Source organism: Pseudochaenichthys georgianus, chromosome 9 (assembly GCF_902827115.2).
Source record: "Pseudochaenichthys georgianus chromosome 9, fPseGeo1.2, whole genome shotgun sequence".
NCBI classification, from domain to species: domain Eukaryota; kingdom Metazoa; phylum Chordata; class Actinopteri; order Perciformes; family Channichthyidae; genus Pseudochaenichthys; species Pseudochaenichthys georgianus.
This window is the reverse complement of record NC_047511.1, coordinates 25,226-45,503: the sequence shown is the minus strand read 5'-3', so window position 1 is coordinate 45,503 and position 20,278 is coordinate 25,226. Positions and strand designations below refer to the sequence as shown.

General features: G+C 41.4%; 1 protein-coding gene across 1 annotated transcript in view; it reads left to right on the top strand.

Moving 5' to 3' along the window:
• Positions 1–20,278, top strand: part of LOC117452130 (voltage-dependent N-type calcium channel subunit alpha-1B-like) — a gene marked incomplete at its 3' end in the record, with an annotated part of 152,098 nt that overhangs the window by 106,646 nt on the left and 25,174 nt on the right. The window contains 1 exon segment of the mRNA XM_034090611.1: positions 7,364–7,551. Coding sequence (XP_033946502.1) covers positions 7,364–7,551 — 188 coding nt within the window.

Below are 20,278 nucleotides of genomic sequence, written 5' to 3'. Positions count from 1 at the left end.
AGGCACTATAGGAGCTGTCGGAATGACAATAGCGTTAATAGCTTGCAAATCTTGGACAAAACGCCACTCATCAGGGCGATTGTTAAAAGCAGCTGTGCAGTGACAATTCAACACAGGCCGCATAAGGGACATTAAGGAAGCACACACAGGGGAAATGCTAGCAATTTTCTGAATTCCTGTTGTTGAGGAAACAGAAATCATGTTGAAATCTGGAAATGACCAACAATAAAGGTTGTCCTGAGATGATTGAATGAATTGGACAGCTTGATAGACTTTGCTGTCAGGAATAGTAAAAAACAATCCGTCTGGAGTGCAATGTATTGTTGCTTGTAATTTACAAAGCAAATCTCTGCCCATTAGATTAATAGGACTTCCATCTGAAATAATGAAAGAGTGTTGGACATTTGATCCTTCGATTGAAACATTAGTACTCTCTGAAACGGGCTCGGACATAGGAATGCCAGAAACTCCCATTGTTGTAACAAAATTATTAGTTGCTTCACACACTTTCTCCTTAGTCCGCACTGCTGACAATGTGGCTCTGCTGTCAATCAAAATATCTACATTCGTACCACTAAAATCAACAGGCATAATCGGATCTTCACGCGGGTTATTGGAAAGGCGAATTGTTGCTGCTTGAATGGGGAAATGCTGTGAATCTGATCCCATTTCTCCATGGCCTCCCTATTGTGGATTATAGCCACCCTGTGCTGCGGCATACTGCCCCTGCTGGGCCTGCCTGTCATAGGGTGGAAACCGGCTGTTGGACAGAGGTGGGGGTGCCTGGGGAGTTGGAGGAGGCTGCAGTGTGGGCCGCGGGGGTGGGGGCAGAGCAGGCAAGTTGTGTGTGTGCTGTTGTGCCCCCCACCTCTTGGGATATTTAGCTGCCCAATGTGCAACCGCAGACGTGGCAGTGCATTTGTTTTTGGGGGTTTCTGTTTTGCTGCTGTCTGTTTTTGTCTTGATAACCCTGTGATCTTCCCTGATTTTGATACTGCTGTGTGCGGTTGTGTCCCTGAAACTGCTGGGAGTTATTCGCACTCTGATAAGCCTGTGTATTTTGAGGCAATTGTTGCAGCAGCTGGGCAATTCTGGGGGTCAGAAATATCTGGCTTCTGTGCAGGGCACGCATTGTGGCTATCGTGAGTTTCCAGGTTTTAACTTGCCAGTCAGGAGTCGCCATCATGTAGGTTTGAGCTGTCTCAGGGATTAAATGATGTAGCAAACAAATCATTGCCCTCCCTTTTAATGCCCGCATTATTATCCCACACTGTCATGAAACGCTGGAGAAATTCTGGGACAGTTTCTGTTGGGTTCTGTACGCAAGCCATCACTTGCGAAAAATCTGTGTGAGTCTTAGCGCATGCTCTAATAGCCGAAGCAGCGACGGTTTGAATTAGGGGTGGGCGATATTGAAAAATATGTTATCACGATATTTTCAAGCAGTATCACGATATTCTTTCATGTCGGTTATTATGGTTATTTTTCAAGTTACTTAACAGTACAAGCACCTACAAGGTAACAGAAACTAAAACAAAAAGGAGTAACAGACCAAAATAGCATTTCAAGCTGGTTTTATTTCAGAAATGAATCCCTGAATGAACAAGTGAGCAGTGAACATCAATAAACATGAAAAGGAGGGTAAATCATAACTAAGTAAAACATAAAACATCAATGAGGAAAAGTCAGTGCCAAACAATTAAAATGTAAACTTTAGAGTAGACTTGAAGTGTAATAAAAGACTTTAGCATAACTGAAGGGAAAAACATAAAACGCCACCGCGTCAGTTATGTCTTTCCACCGTTTGCTAGTCTTTTCATAAGGAGCCCCTTTATGAAATGCCTGCCCTATGTTAGTTTGTTTTGGTGCAGTCGCTGCGGTAGATTGTGCATTCACACGCGGGGGACCTTGCACAGTCTCTGCATGCTCTTTCTGGTGCTTGCGTTTGAGGCGGTCTCGTAAGCCCGACGTGTTGCCATCTGTCGCTTTGAAATGTCCTTTTTTGCACATTTTGCAAATTACATTTGTTTGCTCCGTGTCTGTTGTGTTATATCCAAAATATTTCCATACCACAGACGTAGAGTTCTTTTTGGGGACTAAATCTAATTCTTCTACATCAGAATCTGACTCTCTGTCCATTATTGCTGTGTGTGCAGACTGCCAACAGTGTATTTTCCCTCGCTGCAAAGGGGGCGGGGACTTTGGGAGCGTGTCAAACAACTCGGACTGAACGAAAGCAGAGGTGCGCTGACATTGTGAAATCGATCGGGCTTGATATATGGTGAAATTAAATCAGTAGGTGAGGCTGGGGGAGCGGGAGGGGAAGAGGCTCTCCGTCCGCTGTCATAGCCCCCTGCGCCGCGCACGGAGAGCCTCTTCCCCTCCCGCTATTTTTCTTTTTCAATTTTTTTTTATCACGATAGGACGATATCTCTGAAAAAGCATATCGTGGAGACCTAATAAACGTCACGACGATATATATCGTCATATCGCCCACCACTAGTTTGAATCCACATGTCGCGCGTCTGTGTCGGAGGCCAGTCACCTGCAGGCGTACACTCAGGAAATGTAAACTCGTCTCCGCACGTGGGCCGATCTGCCTTGTATGTTAGGATTATCAGCTGTTTAACATCATGAACCAAACAGTTATAAACTGAGCAGACATTAGTCAACCACGACAGATACTCATCTGGGCTTTTAGGGGACATGGAGCGTGATTAGTGACACTCATGACCTCAGCGGGTGTCCAAGGCTTATAAACTGGAATTTCTCCTATTAGTATTTTCGGGGTGGTCACAGTTTCAGCAGAATTATTATTCTGAGATGTTTGCAGTCTCGTGATAATTCTATGCGGGACAGTCTTTCTAAAACTGCTGCCGTACGGCGTGTTTGGATTGTATAATGTTTTTATTGCGGGACTAGGGGTGGGGGTTTGTAATGGGCTGCTGTCTGAAATGTCCTCTCCACTGTCCGCTGCACTGTGTTCCTGCTGCTCAATATCTTGTTCTCTATACTGTCCTGACTGATATCTCAACCCATTTTCATTCATGATAGCTGTAGCTGTCATTAACAGATCATCATCGGAGTTTCTCGCAACAGGATTTGAGAGTTCTATCGCGGGAATTATTTTTGTACAGAGAGCTACAGCCTGCTTTTCCTCCAGCAGCCCAGCGTCTGTTAGAATGGAAATTAGCTGAGCGATGCTGGGAGATTTCCCTCGTCTTTTCAGCCAATCGTACATAACTGATTTCGCAATGGCTGCAACGTCCTTTCCGTGTCTTTCCTTAATTCTGGACATGTTCTCTGATTTAACATCAAAAGCAGCCTCTAGGCTAAGCAAATGACAACTCGCCGCACATTTAGAAACCCTATCAATCAACGCCTTGAGCTCAATGGAGCCTCGCTCGGCGCCAACTGATTTTTCATTTTTCCGCTCATCATAACCTCTTTTTTCTGCAATAGCCATCCAAGCTTTAACACATTCCTTCATGTATCCTATATCCCAGGAGCAATTCACCTCATTTTCAATCAACTTGAACGCCTGCCACAACACGCCCATGTCAAATGTACCAGTTAACGGCCAATCAAATTGAATCTTCCCTTTCTGATTATTCTGCTGTGAGTGTTCACAAAGTAACGAGGTGAACGGCATAACTTTAGACCAATCCAAGCTTCTTCCGACAATTCCAGACGGCATATTAGGGGAAAACATGTGCGTGTAATGGCTGTCTGTAATACGATTTTTTGGAAGTGTCTTGGTGCGTGAATTCTTTTTCATCTTACCAACTGAATCGTTTGTGGAGACAGTATTACCCATGTTTAACGGTTAGTACAATAAAACAAACACTGCAATTTAGACAGACAAACAAACAAACTCGTAACTAGGGTTGGGTATCGTTTGAATTTCCACGATTCCGATTCCGATTCTACTTTTCGATTCCGGTTCTTAACGGTTCTCGATTCCGATTCTTTGAGGGGCATGGTAAAAAAATGATACATGCTTCTTCCACCAAAAAAATTACATTTATTCGAGAAACTTTTACACAGGTTAGTTTAAAGTAATATTCACATTAATCAGTCTGTTTATATTCACTGCTATGTAACTGTAACCTGAGAACCACTGAAGCTACAACAGTGCAACAGTCCAACTTTTAAAAACAGTTCTTGTTGAGAAAAACAAGCATATCTGCCTTCTCAGGCATACCTGGAAGAAATGTTTGAACATTTTGAAGTAAAATGCTTCAATCTGGTGCACACGCAGAATTACTAGAGACTAGATCTAGGGGGTACAACTCTAAACACCCATATGAAAAAGATCGGTTTACATTTTAATAATTAAATAACAAATAGCCTACATGTAACGCATTTTATTTTTGTTGTTCATTCATATCTTATTTTACTATTTTATTTATGCATATTTTTTTATCTCTCCAGTTTAAAACGATATGTCTGGTTTACTGTCCTATAGTATACATTGGAATGATTTCAAACCTGTTTCATCCCAATAATTATAAAAGAGTGCCTTGGAAATATGTATGCGTTTGAGACCCACTGAGATAACTTAGACTAAAGTGAACTATCTAAACACTCAGAGTCCTTTACCTCACTGAGCTGAAGTTATCAGCCTCTCAGTCTGACTGGAGAGGACTCTCCCTCCACATCATTGTAGAAACATCTTCTTCTTGAGCAGCTAGCACCAGATGCTAATAACAACAGCGCCGGTTCCAGTGCACCCTCCCTTTCTCCCTCGCTCACGCGCACTTTGGCTGTGAGCTGCGGTTGCCAGATAAGCCAACATCCCCCATTTTCATCACTTGCAGCGCCCATCGTACAGGGCGAATGAAACGTGTAACCGGGATGAAAAGGGTGTTACATTTACTTAATTATGAATGTTGTTACATCAAGGCCGAAAATTAGGATGAGCACCAACGGTCAAAACATTAATTTTTTCTCCCAGAGCTGTCAGCGCAGCGCCTCCACAGATCTGGCGCCCTAGGCGAACATTTATAATGCCAGTGCACGGGCCGGCCCTGGTCTCAGGTTACACTGTAGGAAATGTAGATACAACGCTACATTTCCCGCCCCGCTGCAGTAGGCTACGGAGAGCGGCGAGAAACATTTCCTCAGGAATCGAAAAGCGGAACCGAAATGCACATTTCTAAATGATGCCGTTGGAATCGAATTGTTGGAACCGGTTCTCGGTACCCAACCCTACTCGTAACAAACATCAACGTGACTCCTCCAATTAAATTTTAATCCGAATTAGGGAGACTTTCAGAGGGGGTAGAGAAATATCTGTTTAATATGAGTGCCTTCTTACTCATATATACTTGTACACGTGCTAAGAACGGAATCTGTTGAAGAGCAATAACCAATTTATTCTCAAATCAACAACCACTATGCTAATTTAGTGGTGCTTTGCTCTCCGTCCGAGAGCATAGACTTTAATTTTTTTTCTCCCACCCTTTCTTCCAAAACAACAGCCAAATTCAGCAACTCATCAGTTATGAAAACACAGCGCGATATCACATTCTCATACCACGTTTCCCATAAATAACCGCTTTCTTTAGTTCGAAAATCGGCAATGGTGAGGAACAAATTTGACACTATGTGCTGTTTTCCTCTCTCTTTGCCTGCGGCTCTCCACTCAATCTGCAGGCAGATTGGAAGCGATGCCAGCTGTTGATTTAATGAGTTTAACCTCTGAAATCCCCAGAATTCGGCGATTTGTTTCAATACAAATCTATCACATTGCTCCTAATGCAGAAACTCCACTTTACTGATGCTCTCTTTTAAGGTCTCTGCGAATATTTGCTGTGTGTAATTGTCTGGTAATTTAATTCCGAGAAACACACAGAGGAAATCAGTCAAAGTCGATATCCTAGGTTATTTATTAGCCCCAAATATTCTCATTGTTTTTTTACATGAGCTGTGTTTGCTCTGTAGGCACATGCCCCAGCAGCAATCACTGGGAGAATTGGCCAGGACAACGTCCCCTTTTGACACCAATTTCCAAGGTTATTTTTAATCCTCAAATGTAAACGAGTAGAGAAACCAAAAAAAATTATGCAGCCGCTCAGTTTCACAGGTAATTTTATGATACCGTCAATCACAGATTCTGGTAAGGCAATGCCCAAATACATATTTGAATTTACACTTACCAGTCTCTGAAGATCTTTTGGTATCCTGTCGACAACGCCAATTTGTAGAGGAAACTTCTGTGTAGCAATGTATCTGGAGTCACCGACTCATGAAAGAGACACAGGACGAGCAGGAGTTCTGATGTCAAACACTGAGATTTAATACAAATATCAGCCGGAGAATTCACATCACAAGTCACACAGTCAAAGGTTTCTGACTGCACGGGTGGGTTGTCATGTCAAATCTGAATCCGCCTCTCATCCTAATAGACCTTTTAACTAGCTTACAGGGAGACAACCCCCACCTTGGGGAAGGCATCTGTGTCCACCTGGAAGCAATGAATTATCTTTATCTGACTCTAGGGCTCTTGTGACCGACAGTTGACCGGTCATTAAATTGGTAAGGTCAGCCACAGCTGACCGTTCCCTTTCCTTAAGACAGATACCAGACTTCGGCTTGGTCATAAAACGTCAACAGGCTGAAAGGTCAAATATCTTAGTAAAGCTACAATTATTCCCTTACAATATGTACATTGATATTAATCATCCCCATGTAATGGCTTATGGACACACTGCTGACCCAGACATTCTTTAATTCTTTGCACAGTGCCGTGAAACTCCATCCATTTGTGCTCCTTTGTCAGCCGTCCTCCAGCTGTCAATAACTTCACAATAACAATAACAAAACAATGTGCATACACAACAGCCATTCCATTATTGGCAGATTATGGGAATAAGAGACAGTAGTATATTACAAGAGATTAAAAAGAACTAAATGCCTTTGCCTTTATTAAAGATTAAAAAAACAACTCTAAAGTATCCCGTCTTTAACTGTCTGTGATGTCTGCATCTGGTTCAGGGACAAAGGGAGGTATATGCTTCTGTATTAGAAGGTGACATTTCGTAGATGCATCAGACCTCTCCTGCTGCTGATGATAAACTGCTTACATTTAAGTATAGGCTATATCGAGTTGAGTAATTTTTCAAATCACAATTTATCCACAAAGGGCTTTACTCAAAATATGTGCTCACTTAAATGTTGCTACTATATGTATCATTGCAGTGGAAACTATATATTGTGCATTAGATGGAATGTTCTTCTGAATCTACTGTATAACGAGAAGTACTTTTACATAATACATCCACTGCCTTCTCTAAAAATACCTCGGCATGTTATTGTGTTTTGTGTCTGTGACGGTGTGTGAAATGTGTGTTTGCTGCAGACGAACAAGTGGCAGATTTCCCCTGCGGCCTGGAGGCTCCGGCCAGGACCTGCGAGAACGGCACCATCTGCAAGGAGTACTGGACGGGACCCAACTACGGCATCACAAACTTCGACAACATCCTCTTCGCTATTCTCACTGTGTTCCAGTGCATCACCATGGAGGGATGGGTAGAGATCCTCTACAACGTGAGTCCACTGACAGGAAGCACATCTGAACTGTTTGTAAAGCACTGTCTGTTAGGTAGTGGCAGACTGAAACAAAAATAAATCAGGCCAGGAGTTTGACCCATGAGTTTGACAGGTTGACCTGGGGGTCAACCTGTCTGCATGCTGCAAACCACAGAGCATTGATTTGTAGGCTAATCTAGTTTTAAGTATGGCCAATGTGTTCATCTGGGAGGAAAGTTCACAAAGTCTACAAAATACAACATTTGGGATTGACCCAGTGGCGAGCCGTCTAGGGCCTAAGATATTTAAAAAAAGAAAATTGAAAACATAATTTATTTTTACCAAAATAACTTGATTTAATTGTATTTAAAATAACATATCCAAATAAATAAATCCTTCAAATCTGCCTGTTCAGCTTCTCCTTTTGGCCGTCTCTGCGAGTTACTGTGAAGATAGGAGCTGATTGGTGGTCCAGGTATGAATTCACAGAGGGCCAGCTAGGGTAACTGAATGAGAGAGTAATGCAAAATGACAGTACAATTGAGCAATCATATCTTCCCTCTAAATGGGTGGGCTTTATTATCGCGGACTTTATGACAAGTTCCACCTGCTGTGAAGTGTGTTATAGAGTGGTGCAGTGACGCGTCCTAAAACCCGGAAGTAAGCTGCTGGTTCCCTCGACACAAAAGCAATGGGATTTCTCCTTAGGATTTTGGAAAATAGCTCGAAATAAGGTCTGTGGAACGAACCTGTTAGATAAATGCACGTTTTGTTCAGCCGGATAATATCCACATGTCTACCCTACTTTTATAATTTTCTAATCATAAATCTAATCGATAGATTTATGATCAATAGATTCATGATTAGCATAAATTCGTTCATGATGGCTCACTTCAGTGATAGTGATGACATCGTTGTGAAATTATTAACCGAGTCATTTTCAAGAATGAGTTACAATGATAAACTGGAGTGGCACAGGATCAGCTGCATGGCCCACAAGTGCTTCATCCAAAAGGACAGGAGGATGGACTTTGTGTTTCAGTGATTTGATCATCAAAGGTAGGCCTAAGTCATTTTCAATGTGGGCCGCCGTGCCGACTTCATTCATTTTTATTGTCTCTTGGCTGTGGGTGCCCTGTCATGATAGGTGTTTATATAAATGGTGTTGTTCTGTGTGGTAGAGGGTCGCTGTCATTGATGCGTTTTGCACCCCGGGCCGTTGTTTTGATATTCCGCTGAAGTATACGCTGTGACGTAATAACTCTTCTTTTTTGAGAAGGGAGGGAAGGGGGGGTCAGAGGGCCTAGGTATAAAAGTCACGGCTCGCCACTGGATTGACCAACTGAGTTTTCAGGGTGTTTGTTAATCCTCAATAACACAATCTCACGCGCACACACACACACACACTTTGAATGTTCAGAGGATTATGTATTCACGTTGCAAGCATATTAAAAGCATCAGACACTTCACACACATTATAATTATTATGACATGAAGGACTGTTCATGAAGCCACTGTAACTGTATCTTAATACAACAGTCTTTGAAATAGTTAAATGTATCTGAATTCTATATACACACACACCTTTACAAATACACAAACCTTTCCATGACTGAAAGTGCCATTTCCAAACAGGGCGAAAACAACAAGCTAGGTTTTCAACGCTGAATACAAACCATGATTGCCAAAATGATAATTTGATCAAATTTGATATCATGATAAATTATTGATTATTGGACAGGGGTTCTCCAAAAGCGAAGTCAGAACATCTCTGGACGGTACATTAGGAAGTGCTTGACTTGAAATGCTGTGGATTCTTTTTTTTTTTTATTGAGTTAGGCACAATGAGTTACATTTATACGGTCTGTATTTTTCCTTTCCTTCAGACTGGAACAAGAAAGCAGCGGAGAAGTAAAGGGGCAGAAACCCTCCTTTTTACGCAGCGGTCCAGACATAGACATCAGACGGCAAAACATATTCAGTGTGCAGTTCCTTTGGCATTAGGGCAGGGATATCTAGATACTTTTCAAGGTTTGACATCATGAATTGTGCTACTTTTAAAGCAAGTTTTTTTAAAGATCTTTTCAAATCTGTAATCAAAGAGGTCCGCAAAAACGCTATCGACCAATCAGATTGCTTGATTTGACTTGTCAGTTTTATAAATATATTTACATTTCTTCCGTTACGAAACAAACTTACAAAGCATAAGATGGAAACATTTAAGATTATCTTCGACCTCCGGGGGGTCTTACTATGGAGGAGTGGATTGAGCAGTGCCTATATCCAGAAAAGGAAGCACCTAAACGACGACATGCAGAGCTACGTGAAGAGCAGGTAGACCAACTGTAAAAGTACCACCATTCAAAAGCTTTCTGATGCGGGTCTTGAAACAAAGCAGAGAAATTATGACCGCTTCCAGCAGCTGTCTCCAGAGCTACTGGAAGCCGAATCTCGGGGACCGGAGAAAGTGGAGCAATATTCTCGCCACACCACGCAACAGCCTAGAACAACCTCAACCTATACAAGTAACCACGTAAGCCATTCTACTGATTCTAGACAGTTTTTCAGTGGCTGCACAATAAACGGCAACATACAAATGAATGTAAATAAATAGCCAAATAATGGATCAACGCTCTCTGTCTAATATGTTCGCTAGCTGTTAGTGTTGTTGCATAGCAACCACCTCGCACTATGTTTCGTGCAGAAGGCAACGGAGGGGCTATTTTATTTTGAACATCATTATTTACTAATAAAAACTATTTAAATTAGAGTGTGTATTTTTCTTTCATATTGCCACACTTGGTAACCGTTTTATAAAAGCTAAGCTAAGAGCTAAGAGGGTTGAACCACGCCCCTTAGCTGTGATGAGCATATACCACGGCCTGTCGTGAGCTATTGCTTTAATATATGTACATACCTACACCCATACACACATATACGTACATACCAGGGTTTCCGTTAGCCGGTAATTACCGGTTTTTAGCTGGTCAAATTTATTAAAAACCGGTAAATTCAAAACTTGCCGGTCAAAATGTCTGGTGATAATTAGGGAGGCTCCGATCGATCGGCCTCCGGTCATTATCGGCCGATATTCACTCTTAATAGTTTGATCGGTGCTCTCTATAAAGGCCGATCAGGAGAGCTGGATCTGATCGATATGGACATAAACGCGAGTGAAGTATAACCGGACGCGAGAGAGAGATCAGCAGTGTTGGGAAAGTTCACTTTCTACATGAACTAGTTCAGTTCACAGTTCACACATTTTAAAATGAACTAGTTCAGTTCATAGTTCATAATTCAAAATGTTGAACTAAAGTTCATGGTTTCAAAAATGAACTAATTTATAGTTCATAGTTCTTTTTTCAATATGTTGCTGCGAGCTATTATTTGTCTCCTGTACGATGTTAATGGGCCATTTCAATTTTTACAATATCCTCAGAGGGCCGTACAAGTTATTGACCTCTGCTTAAAAAAACTAAAATCACAGCCCATTCATTTCATTCTGTGCAAAGAAAAAGCAACCTCTTCATCCAGATATCTCACCATGACTCGCGTATGCATGCACGTGCAGGGTGTGGCGTGACCACCAACACAGAAAGATATGGACACAAGATGTGTGCAAATGTATTTAGTTTCCTATTCATGTGAACATGATTTAAGTGGGGGGGGGGGGACCTAACCTCCTCTAGGGGGATCCGGGGGGCATGCTCCCCTGGGAAGATTTTTTTTAAATGTTGAAGTTAAAAGCATCAATCTGGTGCACTTTGAGAGCAACATTAGGAGAGCTATGGACACATCTCTCAACACCCAAACACAACTGTAAGCAGATTTTCTTTTAATTTATGGATATTTGACAAATCACTCCCCTTTCAAACTGTATTCTTCTTTATTAATAACTATCATATAGTATTTTATACCTGTTTACTTTATTCTCTTATTTTTTTTATAACTATAATGATCATATAAAGATGTGCCTTTACCTCACTGGTTGTAGACAAAGCTTCTTATATTCGTTAGCATAGCTAGCTAACCAGATGCTAATGATAACAACAAAGTTATTGACTGTATGACAGATGAGCAGATCGCCACTGGGCTTTCAACTAAAGACACAGACACGCAGAAACTGCGGCATGTGTATGGACTTTCTGCCATTTCTGAAGTGCTGGAGTGGCGTTCTGGTGCTCTCCGTCAGAACTGCACCCGTCAGTCGAGACATATACCACGTGATGACACGTTAGGCTCGTGTTGTGTTCAAGGACCCTGATCTTGGCCAGGAAAAACAGGCACTTCCTTGTTTAATTATTTTGCGGTCTAGATTTCTTTCATTTTTTTATTTTTTGCGTGTGTTTATAAATTACCTCGAGGGCCGTACCAAATTGTCTCGCGGGCCGTATACGGCCCGGAGGCCGGAGGTTCCCCACCCCTGCCGTAGAGTCTCACTCTGAGCGAGTGCTGCTGCAGCTGCTCTCGGCTTCGTCCATACTAATTCATTCATTCATTCATTCAATGCTCGCCGGTTCCGCGGTTCCACATTGTTTGTTGTGAGGAGTCTGATATATTTAGTATATTTATATTTTAGTGCGACAGCCAGGGGTGACAGGCGCGTACGCGTCACAGGCAGCTTGCTGTTGCCAAATTGGGTGGTTTTCCGCATTATTTTGAAGCCTGTTTACGGTGTGTTTTAACTGGGTTTTCGGCTGAAAGGCATATGAAATCTGGTACACTTTTGAACGCCGTTATAATACAGTGCTGAGAATGAACGCACTTTTGAACGCCGTTATACACCGCTGAGAATGAACGCGTTCTCAATTACGTTCATCTAGCGGAAATACAGTACGTTCAGTTCACGTTCGCCCAAAATATGAACGCGTTCATGAACGATCGTTCATTGAACGCGTTCAGGTACATCACTGGAGATCAGATCAGCTGCTGAGTCTGACCGAGACACGCAGCTCTGCAGGATCACCTGAAGCCCCGCCCTCTGTTTAGCGAGCTGCAGGAGCTGCTTGAGAAACTGACGGGCTGTCAGGAGAGAGAGAGAGGGAGAGAGGGAGAGAGAGAGAGGGAGAGAGAGAGAGGGGAACAGAGAGGATCCGTTTCTCCCGTGTTATTATTCAAATGTAATGTAAACTTTTGAATAATGTACGTTATCTACTACAAGTAGTTTGTTTGAATGTAATAATTATGTTGTTTGTTGTTTGTGGAATAATTTATTGAAAAATGAATCTGAATTTTTCGATCTGTTACGATTATAAACTGAAGCAATATAAAAATGAGCCCTGTGAACTGAGTTTTAAATAGTCCGGTAATTACCTGCTAACGGAAGCTCTGCTACACAACTCTTATTATTATTATTGAAATATGACCGGTAAGTTTCAAATTCTGCCCGGACATTTGACCGGCGAGACAAAATCCTAGCGGAAACCCTGGTACATACATGTATATATATATATATATATATATATAAAAAAAACATACATTCATAGTCTCCCCCCTTTCTTCTTAACTTAGTGTCTTAAGTTCAGCTATGTAGGCTATCACAGAGCCCCAGACAGATTCAAACATTTCTAAAGAGCCCCTCAGGTTATATTTAATATTCTCCAAGGTCAGGTATAACATTAGATCTTTAAGCCATAGAGATGCTTTAGGTGCTATTGAGGATTTCCATTCTAGGAGTATTCTTCTACGTGCTAATAGAGGTGCAAAGGCTATACTGTCCCTCCTCATCCTTCGGTGGCCAGGTAGTACTCCAAAAATGGCAGTTTCTGCACATGGTGTCAATACCACGTCCAAGGCCTCTGCAAGGTGTTTGAAAATGCTTGTCCAGTATCCTTGTAGGCGAGGACAAGACCAACACATATAAATCATGTTTGCTGGTGACATGTGACATCTGTTACAGGTATCCGTGACATTAGGGTATATTTTGGAGAGTTTAGAGTTGGTGTAATAGATACGGTGGACAACTTTAAGTTGTATAAGATTGTAAGATTGAGCCTGGAACAGGACGTACTATTGTTCACTCTCGCTAATGCACCATCCCAGATATCATCATCTATTGCTTGGAATATTTCCTCTTGCCAATCTTGTTTGATTTTACCAAGAGATGTTTCTGTGAGACGGAAGATGGAATTGTAAATTCTTGAAACCAGACCTTTTTAGGTTGTTAGAGTGTCCAGAATTGAGTCAATTATTGAATCCGGAGGGATATTGGGGAAGGAAAGGTTATTTAGTTCAACCCAGTTACGGACCTGGAAGTAACGAAATAGATGAGTCTGGGAGGCTACATTTATCAGGGAGTTGGCTAAAGCTACCGAAAACATTGTTGATGTAAAGGTCCCTTAAGGCCCTGACACACACCAGGCAGTCACCAGAGAACTCGCCGACACTGACGCCGACTTGCGTCGGCGTGTTCTCCCGCGTATTGGCCATGTGTCGCACTGGAACACACCGCAAAGACTTCAGCCGAGCACATACGAACTGCGCATGCGTGAGTGGCAATAACTCTCCTTACCAGCAGGCGGCGGTAGTGTGTATTCATCATTAAAAAGAGGCAACAACCGAAATAAGGCCTGTCACGGCTGACGGTGCGGGACACACCAAATTGAGTTTGGGCGACAGGGCACGCTTCGTCGTCCGACTAATGAAAACGGCCGATTTCGGCCTGGTGTGTCAGGGCCTTTACTCTGATAAGGCCTAATCTCTGCCACATAGAGAAAGCCCCATCAGTGTAAGGGGGGAGAAAGAGATGGTTGTTGCGAATGGGACTATGAATAGAGGATCCATGAAGTCCATGAGCACTTCTGAATTGGGACCATATTCTTAGGGTGGAAACAACTATTGGGTTATTCGAGTATTGTGTCGGCCGGCTGGGTAATATAGATGTAAGCAAAGCCAAAAGTGAGGTAGTAGGACAGGATTCGGCTTCAAGCTCACATCAACTCAATGTTGGTTCCTTAATCCACAAAATTACTTTGTGGATATTGGCTGCCAAATAGTAGTGTCTTATGTTTGGAAGGGCCAATCCTCCTGTAGATCTGTTTTCTTTGTAAAAGCTCTCTCCTAATTCTAGGAGTATTGCCATAAAATAGAGGAGATTAGTGTGTCTATTTTACAAAAAAAGTGATTTGGGTAGGAAGACTGGCAGACATTCAATCAATGTTTATTTATATAGCCCAATATCACAAATGTTACATTTGTCTCAGTGGTCTTCACAGTGTGTACAGAATATCAGTATGACAATACGACACCCTCTGTCCTTAGACCCTGAATAATTAAAATAAAGTGTTATGGCAAAAAGTTTAATACAGTGTAATTCTGGTATATTCATTTTTATGTCACCTGATATATGGGATGTTACGTGTTAGTTAATGAGAGAAATGTATGTGCGTTCATTTCAAGACTCCTAAAGAGCATGAGACGATTGGGTCACATACAATTAGAGAGACAATGGTCCTTCTGATTCTGGGTGAGCTGACTTCGGAGTGGAAGGGAAGTACAGAGATGGCCTTAGGGTATGGGAACAGTTAAGCTTTGTTGGTTAGCTGGTCCTGAGGAGGTCATGAGATGAGGACTGTGAAACCCCAACAAGTATGGCTTTCATAAAGAAAAACATGTGACATTGGTGTGGTGAGCTGGAGGATAAGAGGTGTGTGCATCAAACATGCATAGGGAGGATGTGTGTGTTTATTGTAGTAACTAGGTATAATTACTGCTCAAACTATGCGTTTTGTTGATTTCTATCAGTTTTCTCATGTTATAAGTACTAAATTGCCACCACATTTTGGAATAATTGGTTTAAACAGATGTGTGTGTTAAAAATGTTTTAGGGGAAATGTGTGTGCGTTCTGTTCAAGAGTCCTCTGTCTATGAAATTACTCCAAAGCATGACTGTGGGACTGCCTAAGGGTAGACACACACACACACACACACACACACACACACACACACACACACACACACACACACACACACACACACACACACACACACACACACACACACACACACACACACACACACACACACACACACACACACACACACACACACACACACACACACACACACACACACACACACACACACACACACACACACACACACACACTGTAAGATGGAGTCAACAAACTTCTGACTCATTGCTTAGGGTTCGCCCAGAAGTAAAACCGGCCAACCTCCTCCCCGCTTATGTGTATAAATACTGTAACATTCTTATGCTCTGTGCTCTCTTCCTGGATGGCTGTCGTGGTACGTATATCACACGGTGGTAGGAATTGAGCCCGGAGTACTGTTGCAAAGTGCTCTGTATGGTGTATTGTGTTTTACCATTAAAACAGATTATTGTTTAACCCTGTATCTGGTGCTTTGAATTCCTTCCTTTATGATTTTACAAGATGCTCCCCAAACGACCACGCGGAGCCGAGGTGGGAACATGAGTACACAGGTATAGACAGAGAGAAGGAAGAAGTAAGATGTCCGCCGACAAACTAAGCCTATATCAGCAAAACTAGCGGCTGAATCTATAAGCTTTATCAAAAAGGAAGGTCTTAAGCGCACTCTTAAAAACGGATAGGGTGTCTGCCGCCCGAACACAAACTGGAAGCTGATTCCACAAATGTGGATAAGAAAAGGCTCTGGCTCCCATTGTACTTTTAGAGACTCTAGGAACAACCAACAACCCTGCATTCTTGGAACGCAATGCCCTAATAGGACAGTAGGGTATAATGAGTTATTTAAGGTAAGATGGCGCCTGCCCATTAAGGGCTTTGTAGGCGAGAAGAAGAATTTTAAATTCTATCCTGTGTTCTATAGGGAGCCAGTGTAAGGCAGCCAGAACAGGAGTAATGTGGTCCCTTTTCCTAACTCTGGTTAGTACACGAGCTGCAGCATTTTGCATCAGCTGAAGCGACTTGACTGACTTCTTGGTACACCCTGATAATAAGGAGTTACAATAATACAGCCTTGAAGTAACAAATGCATGGACTAGTTTCTCTGCATCGTTTTGAGGCAAGATATGCCTGATTTTTGCAATGTTACGTGGATGGAAGTAGGCGGTCCTTGAAATTGATTTTATGTGGGCATTAAAGGATAAATCCAGATCAAATATAACACCAAGGTTCCTTACAGTCTCTCTGGAGGCCAAATTAATGCCATCCATAGTTAGTATATCTTTAGATAATTAGTTTCGTAGATTCTTCGGGCCAAGTACAATAACTTCAGTTTTGGTCGTGTTTAACATCAAAACATTTAAGGTCATCCACGTTTATAAGTCCTTAAGGCAGTCTTGAATTTTATTTAGATGATTAACTTCATCAGGCTTGATTGATAAATATAGTTGAGTATCATCCGCATAACAATGAAAGTTTACAGAATGATTCCTTTTAATATTGCCCAACGGAAGCATATATAATGTGAACAAAATAGGTCCGAGCACTGAACCCTGTGGCACTCCATGGCTAACTTTGGTTTGCGTGGAAAATTCATCGTTAACACGTACAAACCAGGGTTTCCGTTAGCCGGTAATTACCGGTTTTTAGCTGGTAACATTTATTAAAAACCGGTAAATTCAAAACCTGCCGGTCAAAATGTCTGGTAATAATTAGGGAGGCTCCGATCGATCGGCCGCCGGTCATTATCGGCCGATATTCACTCTTAATAGTTTGATCGGTGCTCTCTATAAAGGCCGATCAGGAGAGCTGGATCTGATCCATATGGACATAAATGCGAGTGAAGTGTAACCGGACGCGAGAGAGAGATCAGATCAGCTGCTGAGTCTGACCGAGACACGCAGCTCTGCATAATCACCTGAAGCCCCGCCCTCTGTTTAGCGCTGCAGGAGCTGCATGAGAAACTGACGGGCTGTCAGGAGAGAGAGAGGGGAAAAGAGAGGCCCCGTTTCTCCGGTGTTATTATTCAAATTATTCAAACTTCTGAATAATGTATGTTATCTACTACAAGTAGTTTGTTTGAATGTAATAATCATGTTGTTTGTTGTTTGTGGAATCATTTATTGAAAAATGAATCTGAATTTTTCGATCTGTTACAATTATAAACTGAAGCAATATAAAAATGAGCCCCGTGAACTGAGTTTTAAACTGAAGCATATCTGCTCATAGTCCGGTAATTACCTGCTAACGGAAACTCTGCTACACAACTCTTATTATTATTATTGAAATATGACCGGTAAGTTTCAAATTAGTCCGGTAAAATAAATTCTGCTCGGACATTTGACCGGCGAGGAAAAATCCTAGCGGAAACCCTGGTACAAACTGAGAGCGTTCAGATAGATAGGACCTAAACCAGCCTAAAGCAGTTCCCTGTATGCCAACTAAGTGCTCTAGTCTTTGCAATAGGATATCATGGTCGATAGTATCAAATGCAGCACTGAGATCGAGCAAAACAAGAATATAGACAAGTCCCTTGAGACAATAGAGACAAGTCCCTTGTCTGAGGCTATTAGAATGAGGCTATTAGAATGTCATTTGTGACTTTAACCAGACCTGTCTCTGTGCTATGATGTGTTCTAAAGCCAGACTTAAAATCTTCAAATAAATCATTGTTTTTTTAAGTAATCACACAGCTGTTTTGCGACCGCTTTCTCAATAATTTTTGAGAGGAACGGAAGATTAGAAATAGGTCTATAGTTGGCTAAACCCTCTGGATCGAGGTTGTGCTTTTTAAGAAGAGGTTTTATCACTGCTACTTTGAATTATTGTGGAACATAGCCTGATAATAAAGACATATTCATAATAACATGAGACAGTTAGAGCAGGAAATAACACCCGAGGGTGGGGAAAGAGCCATGGCTAGCTATCAAGCTAAAGTAGCTACCGTTAGCAAACCCGAAAAGAGTGTAGGCAACTGTGGAGTTACAGTCGCTAAGAGAAGGAGAGTAGTGAGTGCTTAAGCTGTAGTAACGTGTGATTACAACGTCAGGCAGTTGCCGTGATCAAGAGTTTTAAAACGATCGATTAAGATAATAAGCTATCAGCAACAGAACAGGCACACGGGATACCCGGAGATGACAACAACAACAACAACAACAACAACAACAACAACCGGAAGTTACAACATGCTTACCGCAATAGTGGTCCGTGTAGTACTTGTTGAGTTCATGAACTTGTTGAGTTCATGAGTTCATAAACTCAACAAGTACTATACTTGGATACAATTTTGAGATACTTGTACTTTATTTAAGTATTTCAATGTTTTGCTACTTTGTTCTTCTTCTCCTCTACAGTTCAGAGGTAAATGGTGTACTTTGACTCCACTACATGTATTTAATACCTTTAGTTACTTCACAGATCTGGATGAATGATGTGAAATATAATCAAGTGTTAAATCAGACTTTAGTTCCACCTGGAGTAAATCCACAAGCTACCCTGCAGTATACAACGTCATTCAAACTAGGCTGCACCTTTACCAGCTTTGAGAACACTTTCATGATCAATCATTATAAAACATATCATATATGTTATTCTGAAATGGACCAATCTGCACAATCACTAATTTTACTGTCGCTACTTTCACTATATTTTGATAATACTTTTCTACTTTTACTTGAGTAACATTTTGAAAGCAGTACTTTTACTGTAACAGAGTGTGCTGTCTAAGACGCTGTCTTACTACTTACTTACTTACTACACCTACTTGCCAGTAGGTGGTGCTGTTGCTTTTTGTTTCTTCTTTTGTTCGTACCAGCCAATGGGAAAGACTTAAATTAAAAACATAGGAAGTGATACCCACATGTGAGTCGTGGTTGAAATGGACAGAAAGGAGAAATATCATTGTTTGAATCTGCATCCATCCTTCTTTGCTATGTTGTTGAAAGCATTTTTGGATTTTGTACGTATTCTTAAGAGGATATCAACGATTATTTAGAGGTTTCAATGTTTAAGTAGATTGCTATTCATTGATGTTTGATGTATGGTTAGCACATGTTTTGTAGTGTGTATTACTGTCAAGCCCTTGGGTATATTTGCAGTTTCCCCGCTTGAAAGGGATGGTACAGTCCAGCGCCATATAGATAGAAGAGTTACGACAACGGAAGTCCAAAAACGGTTATCGTCACGTGGTTCATGTAGACGAGGATCGTTACCCGGAAGTTCATGGCGGGCAATGTGAATGCATTGATAACAGGAGATAGAACTACGATTTTTGGTCATTATTAGTGAATAAAGGTTTTGATTTGCAATATTTATACAACAAATCGATATGTGTATGTATTTACATCAATATGTTTTAAAAAATAAAATTTGCTAATATTAAGTGATAATATTAGGATTAGTGTGAACAACTAGTTTACATGTTAGGCTAACAGTGGCTTGGTTAAAGAGCCTGTTGCTGTTTATTTATAGCTTTGAATTCTTTCAAACCAATATTATCTTCTTAAACTTGTATGGTAGTCAGGAGCATCACTTTCTAATGTTTATTGATACATTTAGAGGGAGGGGATCTAAAGTAATGCTTTAAAATTCAGATTGGATTCATTTCTACCATTTTCTTAAATTCATGGTAGTTTCAGTAATCCCCTGGTAATTGAGGACACAAGTTATCTAAATGACTAATGTCATCTTTATGGCTTTCAGAAAGGACAGGAGACCGACAGGTGACTATCAAAGGACTAGCAGCAGCAGCAGGACTAGCAGGACTAGCAGCATATGATGATACATGTGTTGTTTTAGGAACATCCATTGCAAATACATGGAATTCAATAAACATTGAATAGCATATCATGCAGTTTGTC